This window comes from Pholcus phalangioides, unplaced genomic scaffold, assembly GCF_987345545.1.
Source record: "Pholcus phalangioides strain wild (caught in Gottingen) unplaced genomic scaffold, Ppha-v1.0 ptg000014l_1, whole genome shotgun sequence".
NCBI lineage: Eukaryota > Metazoa > Arthropoda > Arachnida > Araneae > Pholcidae > Pholcus > Pholcus phalangioides.
The window spans coordinates 485685-508982 of record NW_028301607.1 but is presented as its reverse complement, the minus strand read 5'-3'; the positions used below and the strand labels follow the sequence as shown (position 1 = coordinate 508982).

At 40.3% G+C, this 23298-nt stretch overlaps 1 protein-coding gene across 2 annotated transcripts in view; it reads right to left on the bottom strand.

Annotated features, from left to right (window-relative positions):
- Window positions 1-23298, bottom strand: part of LOC149077874 (lipoma-preferred partner homolog) — a 32262-nt gene that overhangs the window by 5603 nt on the left and 3361 nt on the right. The window contains exons 2-6 of one of the 2 annotated variants that reach the window (XM_089241480.1): window positions 11343-11435; window positions 9226-9321; window positions 1968-2063; window positions 429-496; window positions 110-157 (exon numbers count right to left, since the gene is read on the bottom strand). In XM_089241480.1, the coding sequence (XP_089097606.1) occupies window positions 110-157; window positions 429-496; window positions 1968-2063; window positions 9226-9321; window positions 11343-11358 (324 nt within the window). In that variant the 5' untranslated portion in view covers window positions 11359-11435. The remainder of the gene's footprint in view (window positions 1-109; window positions 158-428; window positions 497-1967; window positions 2064-9225; window positions 9322-11342; window positions 11436-23298) is intronic. The other variant, XM_089241481.1, reaches the window with a different exon arrangement.

The following is a 23298-nucleotide window of genomic DNA, read 5'->3' as shown; positions in this document are numbered from 1 at the left end:
GCATCATTGTGTGGGGAGGAGCAGGGACTGTATCCCTTCCGGCTCTAAAATTTTTAACGCACACATAAATAAAATTCTAAATGCATAAAACATCAATTTTAGGGCTTACTCTTTCCAGAATCGGGCGATGACACGCGTCACACTTGTCCAGTTTCCGCTGAAAATGGAGAATAATTATATAATTGAGGAATATATTCAGTATATTCTTATTTTCTTGATTGAGAAAAGATTGATGAATTTAAAAATAGTATGAAAACAAAATTGATGAATTTTTGAAAATCGAAATTGAAATGTGCTGCCATCTATCAGGGACACGAATACATTTTACTTTCGATTTCAGAAAAAAAAGCAAATGAGTTATCGGCGAATATCAGGAAAGTTCGAATTAGTATTATTTATATAAATAATTTAATAATTATCATAGCTACCGTGTAGTCCTCCTCACAATAGGGTTTACCGTCCATTATGTAAAATGGTTTGCCGTACAATTGTTTCGCTGAAACGAAAATGTATAGAAGATATTCATTAATACGTAATTTACACTGAAATTACAAGCACTTCATTCTACACGTACAATCGTTTAGTCAGAAGGGCCATCTTAATGTGTGGGCTCTACGATCATGCGTGGATACAGCGTAAAGAGTCGGGAGGGGCGACCGATTGCCCGCGTTTTACGGGACAGACCAATTTCCCCCATATTACCCGGCTCTTGGTAGGAGCGATCGGTTTACGAAAATTTCGCCTCCGACATTTTGCCACTCACAATTCGCCTCGGCATTTCGAATGCCTTGACCGAGTGTGTGAGTGACCAAGTAAATAAAAATATGAGTGATCGTATGAACGATGGGCCTAAGACAGAACAAGTGAGTGGGGGGAGTGGCCCAGCATGTGAAACCAAGTGAGTGTGAGGTCACATTAAATAAAACTTTCCGGATACACCCATCCTTCGGGAACGCTTCGATATCTTTCCGAGATAGGGAGCGGGGTGTTTCCGGTCTTCAAATGTCCCTCACATCGTCACTAACTTGATCACAATACGGCCACTCATATGGTCACTAACTTGATCACAATACGGCCACTCATACGGTCACTAACTTGATCATTAATACGGCCACTCAAGTACGGTTAGGCAGTTGGTCACTCATACGGTTACTCACTCAAACAACCAGCATTTGATCATTCATTCAATCATACAGCCACTCACCCAATCTCTTGGTCCTTCATTCTATCACTCATATGATCGGGCCTGCCCAATGTCAAGGGTAAAATTTCCTAGGGCGAAATGTACCGGTGATGAAACGTGCCAGAGGGACAATTTTAGCTTATTGCCCCAGAGGGCGCAGTGGTACCGGAGAACGTTCCGAAAGACAGGGAGGGAGATGGGGGGGGGGACTTTCTCGTAGGGTACAATATGTATCCGTTGATGGTTATACATCGTATAAAAATTCGTTATATATACAATCGTTGTGACAATACACATTTATTAAAGATTTAAAAATATGGAAATGCAATGTGTTGTGTAAATGCAAAATTACAATAAGAAAAATCGGGAGCCCTATCGTGGGACCCAATGGAGGGGGCCTAACTCATGTAGTAGAAATGAGAGCGAAATATTTTTTGGGCAATGTGATGGGGCATTATAGCCCTTGCAAGTGACCCAGAAGGATCTAGGAACCAGATTCCTTGGTTTCCGCATTGTTCAATTTTTTGGGAAAGGGTTTTTGGTAAGTTCTAATCAGTGTGGAAAAATATATTGTCCGACATATTCCGGTCACGCGTTCCAATGCGATGATGGTTCATTTTGAAGTACATTGTCTTTCTCAATGCATCTAAACCGTGTTGTGAACAAAGCTTTGATCCATCCCCGGCCACGAAGCCAAGCTGGAAGAGGTCTTGGCAATAGGATAAGCCCCGTGGCGGAACCCTGGCGTTACAAAGCGCAAATGACCAATCATTAAGGTACTCACCGCAGAAAGAGCATATGAAGCATCGTTGATGGTACGTCTGATCCATGGCGGTGCAGGCTTTCTCCGTGACGCGTCCCAAGCACTTAGAGCAGGTACCTGTTAACCAGAATCACGACGAGTGATTATTAATTCAATAATTTACGCAATAAGTACCATCTCTCATGCATAATTTTTAATTTCCTTGCACTATATGTAATCTTTGATGTTTCAATAAATATTGGTTTTGCCGGAGATGTCCCGGACCTTCCCCCTCCGAAAGCTTACGTTGCTTCTTGCGGCAGAGCCTGGGTGTCTCGCGGTTTCTCCATCTCTCACGCAAAGGTCGGATTTGTTTATTGGATGATTGTTTTATCATACATGATAAAACAATCTTGCAATAATGAACGTGGTAAGTCAATGCTGCTGCAAAAACAAATGAATATAGTACGATACTTTTTGTTTGACGTTTGTTTACTGCGCTATCTATCGACAGCATTTTTTAGTAAAGTATATCAGATGGATTTCAAGTCTTGTGCATATTTTCTTCGTTTTTTTTTCAATACAATAATTCTGTCGTAATATACTGTATATGATTTCAGTTTACTAGATTTTCATATGAATGTATTTTGTTATTCGTTTGAGTATCTATTGATTAGAAATTAGGGCTTCTGGGTGGGGGGGGGGCAGTAGAAGCTACGGGCATAACACAGGGATCCTATGGGATAGATTGCGTTGGGGGCGATTGGAGAAAATAATTTCTGCAGAAGGGGGCGGGGTGCGTGTGTGGGACAAAAAAAGGTTAGAAAATACGCTCCAATATGAAGGAAAGTCCCTATCTCCTCTGTAGTTTAGTGGTGAGAGCACTCGTCCGGCAAAAGAGGGACCGGGTTCGACTCCCGGTAGAGGCAGAGATGAGTTTTTCCTTCCTTAAAAAAATCAACGTCTCAAAAAAATAAATATCTTCACAGCATCCAGCTTTCTGTATATCTTGCATTAACAAGTGCAGAACGACATCATGTCATATAAAGATTTCCCCGCCGCGACATGGTCTGCACGTGATTAATGGCAACCATAGGAAGGAAATTGGGGTAGGCTGTATCATATATGTACGGCCGCAACTTCTGACGTGAATACGTTTTTTGTGTGCCTTGAATCACGTGTTAGATACCGACAAAATGAGACATTGCCGTTATTAGCAGTTTTTTTTTCTTTGGAATAGCTAACAAACGATGCCAATATCGCCCATTCTCGTAGTCGCCCATACTCAAGATATAGCGGAAAACAATTTGTTACGAATCAGGACAAGCGGCCTTTCGCCCAGACGTTAAAAGATGTCGAAACCGGAGTGATATCACTGGATGCACCTTTGCCAGGTGCATCTGACGATATCATTGCTTTTGACGTGCGTTGCGTATTTCTCGGATACATCGGCAAAAAATTTGTTATGAATCAGTGTCGCGGGGACTGGTGTCCAGAAGGGAAAATTTATTGAAATTGGAGTAATACCGTTTGGTGCATCTTTGTTAGGTGCATCTGTAGATATCACTACATTTGACGGGCGTTACGTTACCCTTTTGAAGATATGAAATATTCTAAGTTGCTGACGAAATTTTGCTGACAAGGGGGAGGGGGGAAATGGCTAAAAATCTGCTGAAGTAATACTTGAACGGCCCCTAATTTCCTGACTAGCAAAAATAGACCATTGGAGAAATAATTTGGGGGACCGACAAAAAACAGATAAGCGAAAGAAATAATTTGCTGGTCACCAGAAAATATAGAAATGGCAGAGGTAATTTGAGGACTGTCCAACAAATAAATGAGTAAAAGGAAGAACTAATTTGAGAGCCGGCGAAAAATAGACGAATGAGATGCATAATGTCAGGCCGGCAAAAGTAAATGAATGAAAGAACAAACAATTTGCGGACCCGCAAGAAAGAAATGAATCGAGAAATAATCTACGGACCGGCGAAAAATAAATAAATAAATAGAGGAATGGAATAGATATTTTTTCAACACAAAAAAGTGGTTGTCGGTGGCTAAAATTGCCAATTTTCAATAGAGACTTGGCAGTGTTCGGTTTGAGGGTTTCGGGGCTGCTACGATGGAAATTGACAAGCGAATAGAACAGAATCAAAACAACATTGAGCTGGCCAAGAAATATTTTTTTTTCCTCGATTCAAATCTAGAAATATTAGTTCTGATTCTGTTCGTTTTTCAGTCAATAACATCTGTTACAAGGTATATCGTGATGATGATGCTGTAGTGACCGATCATAAACGATGCTCTGTGACGTCACGATGTCACGTTTTCACGTTGTAGCGTTTTTCGCCTTGTGATGGATGGTAACCTAGCAACGGATCGCCAGAGAGTTTTTTCGAACGTTTTAATCAGTTGATTGTATTTCGTCATAGAATATGGATGTCGCGTATAACTTGTCCGTGTGTGTTCATGTCTTTAAAAAATGAAATTTACATCTTCTCATTGCCGTCGCCTTTACTGGTGACCCGGACGTGATCCCGAACCTGCCAAGAACTTATCGCCATGGCTGAACAGCAAGAAAGCGATCTTCGAGTTCAAGCTGTCCACGCGAAACTGCCGACGTTCTCGAAGGACAAAATCAAACTTTTTTTCGTCCAGCTCGACGCTGCCTTCAAGATCAACCATGTTACTGCCGAAGGAACCAAGTATAACTACCTAGTCAACTGCCTAGATGTGGAGATCTTGTCAACGGTAAGTGACATTGTTTTCGATCCTCCCGCATCGGATCCGTTCTCGAAACTCAAGGAGAGACTTCTCGCTGTGTATAAACATTCAGCCGCGAAAGAGGTCAAGATATTGTTAGAAGACCTATCCCTAGGAGATCAGAAGCCTAGTACGTTGCTACGTAAAATGCGCGAGCTTTCGACAGGGCGAATTAGCGATGAGACTTTCCTCAAAAATTTGTGGCTTCAACGGCTACCAAAGAGTATACAAACAGTGTTAGCTGCCAGCAGCGAAGAACTGGACAAGCTAGCCGAGTTAGCTGATCGAGTAGCTGAGCTCACCGAACCCAATTACGGTCATGTAGCAGAAGCCTCGTCTTGCTCGGAGCTAAGAGACCTTAAGCTTCAAATCTCGGAGCTGACTAAAAGAGTCGAGCAGTTGGGCAGATATCCGAGGAATAGCCGGAACCGCTATCGAAACTCCAGTCTAGACCGACGTTATTCTGGTTCCGGGAATCGTTCGCGATATCAAGACTCCGATGAAAACACTGACGTGTGTTATTATCATAGCAGATTCGGAAATAAAGCTTTCAGATGCAAGTCCCCCTGCGCTTACAACGCTCAGAATATTCAGGGAAACGGTCCAAGCCCCCCGCAGTAACGGCATGCGGTGGCGGCGATAGCAGTCTTCACCATAGCCGTTTGTTCATTATGGAAAGGAAAAGCGGCATGAAGTTTTTAATTGACTCTGGAGCTGATATATCAATTTTACCTTACAAAGGCAACGGCAAACCGACAACTTTTGAACTTTTCGCTGCAAATAGTTCCCGTATATCTACCTACGGTTTGAAACTCCTGGAATTGGACTTGAACTTACGGCGGAATTACAAATGGCATTTCACCCTCGCTGACGTTGAGAGACCAATTATCGGATCGGATTTCCTTGCTCACTACGGACTCATCATCGATATCAAAAACAAGCGACTTATAGATCCACTCACTTCTCTCACGTGTAAAGGTTTTACTTACAATGGACCTTCGACAACGATTAAAACAATCTCAGGAAACAGTGCTATAACTGAAATTTTGAAGGAATTTCCCGAATTAACGAGACCTCGTCCGTTTTCGAGGAAAGCTTCCCATAATACCTTGCACTACATAGAAACTAAAGGTCCTCCTGTTTTCGCAAAGCCACGCAGATTGCACCCAGCCCAACTCAAGATTGCCAAGACCGAATTCCAGATGATGTTGGACCAAGGTATATGTCGTCCATCGAAATCAAACTGGGCTTCCCCGTTGCACATGGTTTCAAAAGGACCGAATGAGTGGAGACCAACTGGTGATTATCGAAGTCTGAATCGAATTACTGTGCCGGATAACTACCCAGTGCCACATATGCAGGACTTCGCGCAGAATCTGCATGGATGTAAAGTTTTCTCTAAAATAGATCTGGTCAAAGCATTTCATCATATTCCTGTAAATCCCGACGACATTCCCAAGACAGCAATCATAACTCCCTTTGGATTGTTTGAATTCGTAGTCATGCCGTTCGGACTCTCAAACGCTGCACAAACGTTCCAACGCTTCATCCACGAGGTGCTACGTAATCTCGACTTCTGTTTCTCGTATCTTGATGACGTGCTCATCGCCAGCCATGACGCAGAGCAACATCACAAGCACCTTAGAGAAGTGTTTGAAAGACTCGATAAGTACGGACTGACAATCAACACATCTAAATGCGTGTTCAATGTACCGGAAATTTCCTTCCTGGGCTATTTGGTCAATGAACACGGCTCGAAGCCTCTCCCGGACAGAGTTCGTGCAATCCAAGAATTTCCTCTTCCAGAAAACATCAAGCAGCTTCGAAGATTTCTGGGAACGTTGAACTTTTACAGGCGATTTCTACCATCTACAGCAGCTGTGCAAGCACCACTTCATTCCTTCTTGTCCAGCACCAAGAAGAATGACAAGACGTCAATTCCTTGGACTCTTGAGACCAGACAAGCATTCGAAAAATGCAAAACTCAGCTCGCTAATGCCACTCTTTTGCACCATCCTTCAGCATCATCACCATTAGTTTTACATGTGGACGCCAGTGATTTTGCTATAGGTGCCGCCTTGCATCAAGTATCTAACGATAATCAGCTACAACCACTTGCATTCTTCTCAAAGAAGCTTTCAAGCGCACAAAGAAGTTATTCTGCATACGATAGAGAATTACTTGCAGCTTATTCTGCTGTCAAGCACTTCAGGTATATGCTAGAAGCAAGACAATTCTGTATTTGTAGTGACCATAAGCCGTTGGTGTATGCGTTCAGACAGAAACCAGAAAAGTGTTCACCACGTCAGCTACGACAGTTGAACTTTATCAGCCAATTCACAACAGAAATTCTCCATATAAAAGGTGTCGACAATATTCCAGCTGATACTCTTTCTAGAATATCGACCATTTCTGTACCCACACCTTTAGATTATGTGCAACTCGCAGCTGACCAAGAGAATGACAACGATCTCAAAACCATCTTAAATTCTAGTGTATCATCTTTACAACTGAAAAAACTCAGCCTTCCTGACGCAACAGCCGAAATTTGGTGTGATGTGTCAAACGGCAAAATAAGGCCTTTTGTACCAATTTCTCAACGACGACGAGCGTTTAAATCATTACATTGCTTATCACATCCTGGCATCCGAGCAACATCAAAACTGCTGAGCGACAGATTTGTTTGGCCTTCAATTAGATCTGACTGTCGTGAGTGGACTAGAGCATGTATTCCATGCCAACGCTCTAAAGTTCACCGACACACTCGATCCGCGCTGGCTGAATTCAAGGTACCTAACAACCGATTTCAGCATATCAATCTTGACATAGTTGGTCCATTACCATTATGCCAAGGTTCTCGGTACCTCCTAACGATGATAGACAGATTCTCCAGGTGGATCGAAGCCTCTCCAATGCCAGACCAAACTGCCGAAACAGTCGCCAAAACATTAATTGCCACTTGGTTTTCAAGATTCGGCATACCGCACAGGATCACCACCGACCAGGGCAGGCAGTTCGAGAGCCAGCTTTTCCAAAGCTTGAGCAGATATCTAGGATTCCAACATCATAAAACGACTGCTTATCATCCACAAGCAAATGGGCTGATCGAGAGACAACACCGATCGCTGAAAACTGCCCTGAGATGCCGTGTTCAATCGAATCCTGCTTGGGTTGATGCTCTTCCATTCGCACTACTCGGTCTAAGAGCAGCAGTGAAAGAAGACCTGGGATGCTCTTCCGCAGAAATCCTCTACGGAACTCCATTACAGTTGCCCGGCGAGTATTTTTCCAAAACACCAGACATTATACAATCCGATTTTGTCCATCAAATCCAAAAGCTAATGCGTTCAATGAAGCCGGTGCCTACAACAACTCACGGATACACGCCGACGTATATTCCTAGTGATCTGCAATCCGCGTCGCATGTCTTCGTACGCAACGACGCACCACATCCTGCCTTACAACCAACATATCAAGGCCCGTTTCCTGTCAAAGATCGCAGAGAAAATTTTTTCGACATTGGCATCAATGGGGCAAGCAAGAGGATCTCCATTGATCGTTTGATTCCAGCTTTCCTTGGAGATAGCTTTAAGGTACCTTCAGAAGTGCTCATACAGCCATCCAGTACAGCGTTGCCAGCACAAGCAGTACCAGCAACTGTGACTCGCTCCGGTCGTCACGTCCACTTCCCCGACAGATATTCGACCACAAATTTCGTTGACACTAGGGGGGGGAGTGTGTAGTGACCGATCATAAACGATGCTCTGTGACGTCACGATGTCACGTTTTCACGTTGTAGCGTTTTTCGCCTTGTGATGGATGGTAACCTAGCAACGGATCGCCAGAGAGTTTTTTCGAACGTTTTAATCAGTTGATTGTATTTCGTCATAGAGTATGGATGTCGCGTATAACTTGTCCGTGTGTGTAAATAAAATGTTCATGTCTTTAAAAATGAAATTTACATCTTCTCATTGCCGTCGCCTTTAATGCCAACCAATGGTATTGGAGGAAAGTCGATGAAATGTTTGTTTTCTTATTTAGAAATGGATATATGCTGTAAAAAATTATTTAAATAAAATATGAAAAATAAGTTGTAGAAATATGTAAAGTGTGAGCTGCTGAAATCCTAAATGTTCAGAGGCCTGTAAAATCGCATGAAATTGATGAGATTTTAAAAAACAAAACTTTGCTAAACAAGATTTTATCTGCGTGTAGATAACGTTATAATAAAGGCAAGCTGCACAGTTGACGTATTAATTAATCATTTCAGCTAATAATAATATCCACTATACTGTGGTTTTGCTTTAGTTTTAATTAAATTAGAAATATGCTAACAACACAATTTAGATCCGTTTTTGGCAATGGTCTTTTTCTAAGTAACTCCATACGTTTGTATGGAGTGAACCACGGAAGGGTAAAGACGATCCGATTTGCATTCCAGTAATCTGTCCGACTGATAGTATTAGCTGGGGGGGGGGGGTAAATTTGAAATTACTAAGTGTTAATGCACTACGGGAACTTCTGCACTAAAACTTACTAATTTTATCCCCGAGTATTCTCCATTCATCCAAAGATCCAGTGTTATGGTACCTATCCAAAGGTTCTGAAAACATTTGCCTGGCTGCTTGCCAACCTGTAAAGTGGGTAAATTCATATAGATCGGATTCATTCCTTCTATTTCTATTCTACATTTTATAATACACTGAGGGGGCCACTCTATTATGACCACCTAGCAGTTTTAAGCGAATGAGATATGACGTCGCTCTGTTCTGTAATTTCGGGCATGTAAACATAATACTTGAACTCGTACTTTCCGGTGAAGATTCTGTGACGAATGCTTTAATTAAGGGACCTACAAAGATTTAAAAACAAAAAAATGTTTTTGATCAACCCTTGCATCATAAAAAGGTGCAAATGGTTTCTAACTTTTACAGCATACTTCATTTGCTTCGTGCAATACTTGCATGCATTTTTTTGTGTGAAAAATAATACTTATATTAACGAATATATAAATGTTTCTTGAAGAAATTATAATTCCCATCGCACGTGGGATGGGACTATTCGCGTACGCAAATGAAAAGCCAAAATTGTAGCGCTATTTTGCAGGGAAAAACTAAAAACGTAAACCCCCCCCCCCTCAAAAAAAAAAAAAAAAAAAAAATCTGAAAACGCCCCCTGGGAGAAAATTCTGCGTACGCCTATGCATGGGACCCCTCACATGCGGTGAGATTTCAACGAATTTTCAGGAAAATTACAGATAATTTAAGGACACGTGTAAGTAAAATTAGCAATTGATCAATGGAAATTATTTAAAAAAAATTTTGAATTAAGATTTATAAAACTCATATATTATATTTTAAATTTTGAAAATTCATAAAACACTAAGGAATGGTCACATATCGAAGTTCGAGGTTCATTTTACTAACACATGGCAAAAAAACATTTCTGCAAAATTTCAGAATTTTTGTGTGGTGCATGCAGTAGTGTGTTTCTTACAGATCAACTCAAAAACTGCATTCTTCAGATAAATGAATTTTAAACAATTTTCAACTACGCATGCACTCAGGAAATGATAATTTTATATTTTCATAATTTGATTGCCAGATATATATATAGTGTAACTTATTTGAAAGTATTCCAGTTGTATGTAGCGAAAATTCAGAAAGATGTCGGTGATATAGTGAGATAAATACTGAATTACTTGCTGAAAGTAACTTAAATCGGAAAAAAAATAGCCTTTATCATTCAGCTACTTTCAGCATGTAACTTAAATTACCGCTCGCAATATCGCCGACATTTTTTTTTGAATTTTCTCAACCAGCAGCTGGAACTTTTATACAAGTTTTCCTATATATCTGCCATACAAATTAGTAAAAATAATATCGATACTGCACATGCATGCGTAATTAAAAACGATTCTCTTAAAATGACCTTGTTTCATTGAATACTAATTTGTTACGATATAAATGTTTCTACATGTCTTACGTATGGTGTCGTGGTTGGAAATTCCTCATTTTATAAGCAAAAAGACAAAATGGAAATTGGAATTTTTCAGGTATTTATACTCGTGAATATGCGTGCTATTCTCAAAAAAATTCATACAAGTATTGCACAAAGGAAGTGAAATAATATGCGAAAGTTAAAAATCATTTGCAGCTTTTATAAGTGTTGATCAGAAGGGTTTTCTTTATTTAATTTCTTGTCGGTCCCCCCTAAAAACCTTCGTGAGCGAATCTGCAATTGTTAGTTCAAATATTATGTTTATACATGCCCTAAATTATTGAACAATGTGGAGCCAGAATTGATTTGCTTGAAACTGTCAGATGATCATAATAAAAAGTGGCCACTTAGTGTATAAACGAAATCTCTACGGATAAAAATTAATCCATGCGAAAATATCCGCGAAAACTATGAAGCCATATGCAAATTTTGTTGGTTTTTTCTCCTCCTACCCACAATCGTTATTCTGTTCCTATTTCTACGAACAGCCTTTTTTTCTGTATTTTTCTGGAAACCGTGTCTCGGGATGGGAATCCTAAAATAGCGATGGCGATATTTATATAGCGCTATAACAGATATAGCGTGTCTCCCCAAGCAACAACCATAACTCGCAGTTGGAAATAAAATACAAAATAAAAGCAACGACACACTCACCTAAATACGTACTCATCTTCTCAGATCTTCTCGTCGAATTTCAGGCAGAAAACGAACTTCTTTTTTTTTTTTTTGGCGAAGATTTTGGCAACACTGTCGAGAAAAACAGAAAGAAAATTCATTCTAAGATATTATGTAAAGGCGCCATAACAATCTCGGCGAACAAAATTTCACACTTAGTGTGCGTGTCATGTCATCAATAATATTTTGACATTGATGTAATGTTACAACATTCATTTCATTACAAAACCCTCGTGTATTTTCGCAGAATTATTCTGTGGGAAGTATCTGAAATATGCCAAAAAAAAAAGGTGTGTGTGTGTGTCACTTTTTTCCCATCCTTTCCTCGCTGCGTTCCTTTCATGGTAAGCAATGGTACCGAGACTTTTCTCGAAAGAGAAGTGGGAGTCTTCACCACGTGGCAGCACACACACATTTTTCAAGCAGGCTAATAAATAACAAACCACACACAATGTTAAAACGCTATAATTTACGTTTTCCAACCAACCGCGGATCCAGGCAGCAACTCCTACAGTTAGAAGGTCTCCTCACGCTGCTTGTGACGTCAGTAAGTAGTCCATTTTCCCTTCAGAATATTCAGGAAAATTACCTGCTCGTGCCAGTATTACCGTTGAGCGGAAAAAAGACGATCGGGCTAGAATTGGCGATTTCTATGCCCCACATCCAATTACCATGCGGTATTTGTGAGCCAATCAAGAAGATTCTACTCCAAAATAACAAGAAACGAAATAGAATGCTTTGTTTCAAAATTTGGCAAACTTGCTAGGTAGTCTGAATGACGTTTATGGCAACCCGCGCGGAGGCCTTCTATCTCTAGGAGGTGCTGATCCAGGACGATGTGTTGGGAGAAGCTAATTGTGTAAGTGCGTTGGATTCTCTGGTATTTTACGGGACGGACAAATTTTTTCACGTTAATTCGTCTCTTGGAAGGGGTGATCGTTCTTGTCACCCGTCCCCACTTCTGGATCCGTGCCTAAGCGAGGGCAGGCATCTTCAGCCACGAATGAAACATAGGCAGGCATCTCCAGTTGCTAGTGAAGCCGAGGCAGATATCTTCAGCTGCGAATGAATCATAGGCAGGCATCTACAGTTGCTAGTGAAGTCGAGGCAGATATTTTCATCTGCGAATGAATCATAGGCAGGCATCTACAGTTGCTAGTGAAGCCGAGGCAGATATTTTCATCTGCGAATGAATCATAGGCAGGCATCTACAGTTGCTAGTGAAGCGAAGGCAGATATCTTCAGCTGCGAATGAAGCCGTGTCGCACGTCTTTAGTTCCAAACGGAGTGAAAGCAAACGTCTTCAACTACGTCAGGTGGATACAGAGCGATGTGTCGGAAAAACGACTTAGCTTATTATGTAGGTGCATTGGATCCATCCCGTCCTTTACGAGACAGACAAATTTCTCTTATATTTATTCGGTTCTTGCGAGGGGCGATCACTTCTCCGATTACGGAATGTCCCACAAAATATAGGTGTTATGGTCAACCATATATATACCGCACAAGGCGATTCGATAATTCAGCTTGCCGCATTTTACTGGTGAACCATTGATCCTAGAGACATACTTCGAATTAGAAAAAGTGTTAAAATAACGTGCAGAACTCAGATATTCGTCATTCATGTTGCAAGATGTTGTATAGTTATTGAAATAAAATAAAAAAAATATTTTTTACGGACACCCTGTCCTCAGAGACCCAATTACAAAGTTGTTGCCCAGTCTCTCCTAAGGAAAGCACAAACATTTCACGTATCTTAGTGCAATATTCGCTGAGATATTTGAGTTCAAAACCAAAGAAAAGTTGGGAAAGAAGATAAACGAGGTGAAGAAGTTAGTATATGCTGTTCTTACCTAACTTTTCTCTTATTTTTAAATTCAAATTAGTGAATATTGCACTTAGAAACGTGGGACCTCTTTTTGTTGGTCTCAGCACAGACAGGGCAGAAACTTTCCAATTGGGTATTTGCGGACAGGGTGTCCTCAAAAAGTTATTTTTATATTATTTTATTAACTATACAACCCCTTGTAACATGAATGACGTATATCTGAGATCAACGGTTCGGCAGTAAAATGGGAAGGGTAGCAACTGTATACGCATGTTTCTTGCCCCTCGAGCCGCAAGAATACCGCATATCTGGCCCGCGGACTGATAAGATTGTGCATCCCCGATGTTAAAATATGCCGAAAAGTATGTGTCACTTTTTTGCGCCATCCTTTCCTCACCGCATTCCTTTCATGGTAAGCATTCGAACCGAGACTTCTTTTTCTCTCAAGAGAAGTGGGCGTCGCGCGATGCTTCACCACGTGGCAGCCGACACACGCATATCCCCAGGTTGCAAGGTTTATAAATAACAAACCACACACTGTGTGCTATAACACTAATTTGCGTTTTTCCAACTTTATTACGTAGGAATCGCAAGGTCGCCATTGCGAAAACCTGGTTTCGTTTTTTCCACCCGTCTGATTGGATCGCGAAATAAGACCCGAATCTCTTAAAAGATTCTAAAACAGATACCACAAAACCGTTATGGAAATTCGAAGCTACCAGAAAGAGAGAGAGAGAGAAACCTGTCGGGGACACTCGTTGATAACCATCACAATGATGTTGGAAAATAAATCATATAGTCAGAGAGTGGAGGAATAAACACACCCACGTGTTAATGGCTTCCCACCCGAGCGAGGCGATAACAAGATTGATTATGTGGTGCCCGAGAGGCTGCGATTAGCATAAATTTGCAATTAATAGGGGGGTATAATTTTTTTTATGGCACATTCTGAGTTGCTGGTCGTATAATGACAAACATACCCCCACGGGTAACGTGGGAAGTTGTCATTCCGAACGAGTGTCTTTATCATGCGCGCGCTGAACGTGGCTCGTACATGGCCAAATGTGAACCCCCCCTCGGAGTCATGTGACGTGACCCCTGACCATGGGCGGCCCCCCAACAAGAAGTGGGCTGTCAAGGCTCCAGCCCTAGGGCCCGGGACGATTTTAATTATTTTTTGTTTTTTCACGCTATAAATGCATCATAAAGGGGGCCCGTGAAAGTCTGGGTCGGGGGAGGTGGCCCGCAAAAGATTCCAGCCTAGGAGCCCTACTCCAGGATGTGGGGGGGGGCATGCCCCTGACCTGGAACTTAATTTTCAAAAATAAACTAACCGGAACTTTCCTAGATCACTCGGGTGACCTGATGCCCACTTAGAGAGCGCTCAAGTGGCCCGCATGATATCTACAGACCACTGGAGTTACAAACGGAATCTCTACGAATCACTTAAGTGACCCGCAGGGTAGTTGCACATCACTTGATTGGCCCGCGGTGTATTTAGAGACCACTTAAGTTACCCACCGCATAGTTCCAGCGAGCTTTTAAGCGTCCCTTGGTGCAGTTCCGCGACACTACAGTTACTTGCGGAGCAGTTCCAGATCACTCAAGCAGACCACGGTACATTTCCACACGAATATTAAGAGGTCTGCAACACAGTTCCACATCACTCAATTGACCCAGGCATATTTATAGATCACTGCAGTGACCGGTGACAAAAAAGTCTCGCCACAGACAGCAACAGTCCTACAAACAGTACAAGTATTCAGACATTACACTTCACTCCCTTCACTTCTGAAATATAGATGGCGGTACTGAAAAATCATACACAACACTAGATACGCAATCAGACTGTTAGGTGCACACACTTACACTTCCGGCACAACTCACCGTGTAGTAAATTGCCTATAGATGGCTATAGACCTGAGTTGCGCTCGGTTTGCAAGAAAGAAAGTGACCAGTGACACATTTCCAGAACACTTTAGCGGCTCGCGGTACATTCACATATCACTTAAGGGTATCGCGGCATATTTACAGATCACTCGAATGACCTCTGCCCAGTTCCAGAGTGCTTAAGTGACCACCGGATCTCAGATCACACTTAATGTACAGGTCACTTAAGTGGCCAACGGCATTTTTAAAGATTACTTAAGTGACCCGTGACACCATTACAGGTCACTCAAGCGTCCCGTGATGCAGTTCCACATTATTTAAGTTACAAGTGGTCCACATGAATTAAGTGGCCAGCAACACAGTTCTACATCACTCAAGTGACCGAGGCATATTTATAGATATTTAGATCACTTAAGTGATCCGCGGCATATTTCCATATCACTTGAGGGAACCACGGCATAATTATGGATCAATCGAGTGACCCCGCTGCCCAGTTACGGAGAGCTCAAGTACCAACGCACCTTTACCACTGGCACATAATCACTAAAGTACTAACGGCACATGATCACTAAAGTAGCCTGCAGTTCCACATCACTCATCGTATCATTTGAATATATTTTTCGTCAAACACATTTTTTTTAACGCCATTTGTAGCAGTGGTCCTTCATATTCCCCACCCTTCAGCAATTTTAGCAAGAGTAATTACCGAATTGCATTTTTTGACAAAATTTAGGGATATCCCATATTTAAGGGTAGCATTTTCCTCGATGATGTATGGTGAACGTAAGTGCGAAGGTTCAATTTTTGCTTGAACCCCCATACCGTTATTACTAACACAGGCGAATCCAGTTATAACGAACTCCAAGAGACCGGAGAAATCACTTCGTTATAACGAAATTTCGTTATGAAAGAATTCCAGGTCTTAGCATCGCTCCTATGTAAACTTATCTTGGGGATTGGAAAAGTGTTCGCTAAAACGAGATTTTCGCTCGAGTATTCGTTAAAACGAAATTCGACTGTATCTCAATCAGAATTTTTTAATAAGTTTTCATTCAGTTAGAATTAATTAAATTATCAAGTCTACCTGCGGAACAACTATTCCATCGTCACGGACTACCTTTGGTCAGCGGACCATACATTGAGAAACGCTGGTCTAAGTGCTTATTATACAGGGTATGCAAAAAGTCCGTAGAAACTTTGAAAATGAATAAAAACCGGAAAATAATCTAATAAAAAACGGTTTATGGGGTTAGCATTGCTAGGTCACGGAATATTTTTAAGACCGGAAAAAAATAACTAAGAAAAAAACAGTCGATAGGTGGCGCTGGTACGAGCGACTTCGGTGGAAATACGCAAATGAGACGGTTATAAGAATTGCGCTCCTAATCAACAACCAGTTCACAGTTGGAAACCGTGTATGTGGACCTGCTGCACTCTGCCGTTGCTGGATTTGTGACTCGCCTGTAATGTGCAGCCTGTGGTGATAGTGGTCATGTGGAGAACATATACTGCCGTAATAAACAATTTGGAGGCATTCTGTTCGTTATTTGCGTATCTTTTCTTTGACTTGTGTACGTCAGCGACACCTATTGGCAGTTTTTTTTTAGTTATTTTTTCCCCGGTCTAAAATTCCTGTGACCTAGCGATGCTAACCCTGCAAACCGTTTTTTTATTTAGGTTTTTTTTTTTCCACGGTTTTTATTCATTTTTATAGTTTCTACGGGACTTTTTGCCCATCCCACGCTGTATTTAGCTTTTATTATTGCATTTCTAATTGGGGGTTCCTGTATTTTAGAAATATATGACATCCATATTTGTTACGGGCATGTACGATTTTGTGAAATATGTCCATAAAGTAATAAAATGCCCACGTTGTAGCGGAAAGGTTAAGTTATCTGTAAATGAGCCTCGGGTCACACTTGATTCATGTGGAAATGTGACGTGGGCTGCGTGTAACTCAAGTGATGTGGAACTGCAGGCTACTATAGTGATCTATCTGTAAATGTTCCGATGGTACAGTCGAATCCCGTTTTAACGAATACCGTTACAGCGAAAATCTCGTTTTAACGAACACTTTTCTAATCCTCCAGATAAGTTTACATAGGAATAAAATGCAGAGACCTGGAATTCCTTTATAACGAAATTCCGTTATAACGTAGTTATTTCTCTGGTCTCTTGGAGTATTGTTGTTCTATCAGTTTGCTCCCTTCCCCGAAATGCAAGTGCCCCCCCCTCCCATCTCCGAACGAAATTTTTGTTGACTGGCCTGGGTGCCCCCCCCCCCCCCCGCACAAGTATATTCCACTCAATACTGTATCAATCAAAAAGGAAATTTTGATTTCAGATATAAGCACAATTTGGTAATTTTTTTGTGGTGTTCATTTTTAATTGATACCTCAAGCATGTGTTTATTTTGCTTAATGATGATTATAATGCCCTGCTGGAAGCCTAAAATCATTGACGTTCAAGAATTTTGAATTATCGTCAATTTTGAAATTATTCACTTTTTGTAAATTCCAAATTCTTGGGAATTTTAAGTTTGTTCCTGTATTTTTTTGATATTTTTAGCATTTCTTTATGTTCTGTAGTTATGTACGTTTTTTATAGATGCCGATTTCTTCTCAAAAAAAAAAAAAATCATTTAATATGCTTTTTTTTCTAGGCTCTAAGATAGGGTTACCAGATGCGAAAACTGAGAAAGGAGGACGATGCCTGCATCCGCATCCTTTTTTAACGTCACTTTTGTCAATTTTCACATCGCACCACTGGGAATCAGCATTGAGTATAGCGTGCATACATTTTGTTTTCTTTGTTTCTGAATAAAAGGGGTAGAATACCCACCCCCCTTCCCCCGATCCGGTCTCCCAATCGAAAAAGTCTCTACGCAGAGCGCAGGCAGACCTATAACACAAAACTGACACATAACATGAAAGTTCAAGCATTTCGATCTTTACTTCAGAAAATGGAAGACAGATGGCGGTTATTTTTTTTTTAATTTTTCCCATTTCAGGAAATTTTTTCATTACCTTAAGAACTACATTGGAAAGGTAATTTTTGTACTTCAAAAACAGGGCGACATTTAAATGTGCGTCCTCTCTTTGTGTAAGCATTCCTGTAATCCAATAAATTTGTTGCCTCTATGCTGTATATATTGTAAATACCACATCGGTGACATTTCACATTTTCTTTGTAGATGCCAAGATGCTGTCGTGTTCCTGACTGCAGACTGGAATTGAATTTTGAGCCGGGGAAATATACGCGAATGTATTTACCTTTCCCGAAAAATCCTAAAAGAAAATCCAAGTGGGCGATGGAATTATGCAGTGTCAACCGATTTGTGCAGGGCTATTGGCTTACTTGTTTCAAGTCCGTACGCATACAGGGTGGGCAAAAAGTCCGTAGGAACTTAATAAATGAATAAAGACCGGAAAAATAACGGAAATAAGTAACGGTTGGCGGGGTTAGCATCGCTAGGTTACGGAAATGTTTTCAAGACACGAAAAAAACTGAAAACACAGCCTATATTTTTTTTTTAGCAAAACAAATTTATAATATAGGCCCTAATTGAATTTCTAATAGAAATGCATGTGTCTTTATTTTCAACTGTGGTTTTTATGTTAAAGTCTCCGAACATCAATTTTCCGAACAACTCGGTCAACCGAATATCTTTTCAACCTAACTCACTTGCAACAGTTGGTATTTTCTTGGAACTTGAATCATCTTATTTCCCAACTCAGTAGCTTCGAAATCGATTTTCCGAACTTTTCACTTTTCCGAACACTCTTCGGTCCAGATGTGCTCGGATAATTGAAGTTCTACTGTAGTTGCAAACTAACTTGGCATTAGACCATACATACTCAACCCATGGCCCGCGGGTCTTCTCATATGTCCCATTTCGTACAAAAAGAAAAAAAAAATGTTTTTATTCACAGTAGAATATTCACAGATGACTTGGGTGACCCCTGTGACACTTTTTACATATCAGGTGCGTAGCACGCGACACAGTTCCGGAGCACTTGAGTTCCACATCGCTTAAGTTACCCGCGGCACAATTACAGATCACTTAAATGATCCACGGCACAATTACAGATCATTCAATTAGCCTACGTCATTGTTGCAGGTCACTTGGACACGTTTTTTAAGAAATTCAGGTGTTTTCATGAAATTCTCATTTGATTTTTTCATTAACTTTTCAAATTCAATTTGATTTGAATCACTTCAAGTGATATGGATGTGCTAGTGTAGGTATCTCTCTTTCTTTGGTCTAAATTTTTAAATACCAAAGTAAGCGAAATAAGTGCAGGGTGGGCAAAAAGTCCGTAGAAACTTTGAACATGAATAGAAACCGGAAAAAAATCGAAATAAAAAACGGTTTGTAGGGTTAGTATCGCTAGGTCACGGTAATTTTTTTAAGACAGGGGGGAAAAAATACTTAAAAAAACCGATAGGTGGCGCTGGTACGTGCGACTTCGGTGGAAATATGCAAATGAGACGGTTATAAGAACTTGAGCACCTAATTCACAACCAGTTCACTGTTGTAAACCGTGTATGTGGACCTGCTGCACTCTGCCGTTGCTGGATTTGTGACTCGCCTGCAATGTGCTATCCCCCTGTGGTGATAGTGGTCATGTGGAACACATAATGCTGTAATAAACGATTTGGAGGCATTCTGTTTCGTTATTTGAGTATCTTTTCTTTGACTTGAGTACTTTTGCCCACCCTGTATGAGTCACAGTAGAGAAGGATTTTGGAATTTCTTTTCCACAGGGAAAGACAATCGATGTCTCAATCGAATGAGAATTCTTCCAGAAAGGTATTGTATCCATGGGGTAATCGTAAAACGCCCACGAGTCATTGAAGATAATTTCTGACCTCTAAACTCCATTCTCCGAGTCTCGATGAGCATTTTTCTTTTTTTGGTGGTCAAGGCCGTCGTAAACGATTTGTCATCGTCGTTGCGCAATGTTTTCTTTTTTTTGGGAAGAAGAGTTGGGTGTATGTATCATTTTATGTTCTGAAGTGGTTATAATTACAGGGTTACAAAATAACACCAGGAAACAACCTGTCTTGTCAATACCTACTCAACGTTTTCACTTTAAATGAAACAAACACCAGCGGTTTTAATCGTTCATCTCCGCCCCTTCAGTTGATGAAAGTTTCAATTTTCGACCTACTCACTTACGCCGCGTTTATCTCGTCTCTGGCAAAGAGTTCGCGCCCACTCTGTGACTAATTGTCCGATTGTTCGCCGTGAAATTATTACATTCATCTATTTTATCATTCCTGATTTTCTCTTTAACATTTTCCATTATAAATATTGGCTATATAAAACATTTGTTTTCGCTCATTATAGTCATGCCCCCCTAAAATAAATCATATGACGTCTGATTTCATGATAATTAAACTTTTATAATCGTGAAATAGTCATATTTTCATTCGAAAGCTATTTAGGGGTTGACATTTTTTGGTTGATTTAGAGCAGTGTTTCCCAAAGTGGGCAATATCGCTCCCTGGTGTGCGATAGAAGGGGCCAGGGGGCGATAAAAGCTACTGGTGTTTAACATAGGATCCTATTGGTTCGCTTGAGTAGAGGGGGGGGGGGGGTTACGAGAGAAAAAAAAATTTGAAGAAGGGGGCGAGATGGAACAAAAAGTTTGTAAAATTATGATTTAGAGCAATAACTATCAGTGTCGTGGATCATTTTCAAAATAAATAGTAAATATTTTCAATATTTTTGTGAAACTTCAATACTGCTTTATGGGGATTTAAAGCGCGTTTTTTCCACCAACTGAGAATGGAAAAGTACTTTGTTAATTTCTTTCCGACGATGAATTTGGCTTTAAAAGGGCTTCATTAGCTACGTTTAGTTTTTGGAGAAAAAATAGTGGCCCAAAAAAGTTTTTCCCCTCTTCCAGTGCGGCCCCAAAGAACCACAAATTCCTAAAAATCTCTAATTTAACCCTTAAGTGCACAGCTTTGTATACGTGCAAAGGGCTATACCGACATCCCACTTTTTTGCCAATAAATATGCTGTCCCGAAAGCGCACTTTTCGAAACGCTTGTTTTGGGGTTTGAATAGGCGATATATATTGACATTTAAGAGGATATTCATTTTTTTAATATGATACAAATATTTATTTTGTTTTTTGATGTATGTACACGGTGTCCCTTATGCGTGATGGAAGTGTAGCGAGGTGTACGGTCCTTGACTTTCATGTACAGGGTGATTAATAGGGCTCGAATTTTTATGCCCTAAAGATGAAACGTCGTTGCTGATAGGCAAAAAAAACCTGAATTTACCCCGATCAGCAACGACGTTTCATCTTTAGGGGCATATAAATCCGATCCGTAGTGATTGAGAATGAATCAACCGATTTCAATATGATTCTACACATTAAATCGGCCATCTACAAAAATTGTTCATACACGCGAAACATTGTGCATTGGGAATTGAACATTCTGTCTTTTTTATTTTTAAGAAATGTACAATTTCGAAATCGGATGATTCTCTCTGAGTCACCCTGTATAAGTATTAGGTTGATATATTGATCATTCCGAAAGTATAATTTGATAAAATTACATTTTAAGATGCATGGATTTCAGCGAGCAAAGGCATTTTTTTAGTTTTTTCACATATTTTAAAAAATAAAAATGAATTTCCTATTTGGGTCTTTTTATTTTGGGAGAATGTCTCCACTTTGGGAACCACTGCTTTAAACCATCTATGTTTCACTGCCATCCTTTTCTTCTCTAAACATCAAAGATGAATGTCTAACACACTAAACGACGGGTTTTGACTATTTACTCGCAAAAAAAGACTGGGGAGGGGACGAGATAAAAGTTCGGTTGTTTTAATGGATGAATGATATTTATCGGTCATTGTATTGGATAAAAATAACATGGGTGTAAATAGGAAAATATTTAAGACCTGTCGTACCGGTCGTTATAACGAGTGTCGACTGCATAAATAACGACCGCACGATCACGGAACACGCGAGCAACGCAGTGTTCGCTAACAATACGTCAAAATACGCGCTATAGCCATTCTGTCTATAAATGAGTGAAATCGTACGTGAGGTTTGGGTGTCCACTGCCAGAGGATACAGGGTGGCCTATTGAGCCTTATAGCCCAGGGCAGGGTTGGGCAAACATTTCTAAGTGGGCCGAAAAACAAAGAGAAAAAAAAATTTCGGGCCGTCGGACAGATTCATAATTGGAGTTTTTGTGCTTGAAAGTATGTGTGGCGGGATGCGTTGTATAAGCTGAAGACTACAACGGTTTCATTGCAAATGAACATGTTCATTCACACAAAAAATTATAAAAAGAGGGACACAATGGTTTATCCTTTAAAACAGCGAAAAATCTAGTTTATGGTAAAAGATATGCTGAAAAAATATATTCACTTTCTAAAATACATTATGAATTTTGTCACAATTATTTACAAAAAAAAAAAAAACACATTATATACAGTCGAATCCCGTTATAACGAACTCCAAAAGACCGGAGAAATCAATTCGTAATAACGAAATTTCGTAATAAAGGAATTCCAGAATTCTTAAATTGTTCCTATGTAAACTTATCTGGTGGGATTAGAAAAGTTTTCGTTAAAACGAGATTTTCGCTATAACGGGATTCGTTGAAACGGTAATAGACTGTATTGTTTTATGCACTTCAGTAGGTAAGTAACTTCTGTTTCACACTACACACTAGAGGACGCTGCATTCCTTCCCTTAAAGCACAAATTTAGTGTTGTGTAATTATGTGTTTATGTAATTTCTCTTTGCATGTCTTTAAGGATTTAACTTATACTTTGCAACATGGTGAAAAACTATACTCTAGTGGAAATGTTATTAAAAATAGTACTTGACCATTGATTTATTATAAAAAGTTTTTTACACATACACTCATGTCCATAAATTAAGGATAATTCAGAATCACACGGAAATCGAAATCTAAAGTAAAAATTTCACCTGTAGAATTATCACACACATCTGCAAGAATGATATGCAAATTTCAGGAAGCCACCAGATGATGCCGATAGTACGTCACAATGACGAGAGTGTAACAGGGGGGTATATAAGGAATGGTGGCAAAGAAGTGAAATTGTTCACAAGAGTTCTGTAAAGCGCTCAGTGCCATAAGCGAATAGTTATGACACAGAGGACGCATGTGGAGGATTTTGTACGTGGTAGAATTATCGGCCGCCTGGAATGTGGG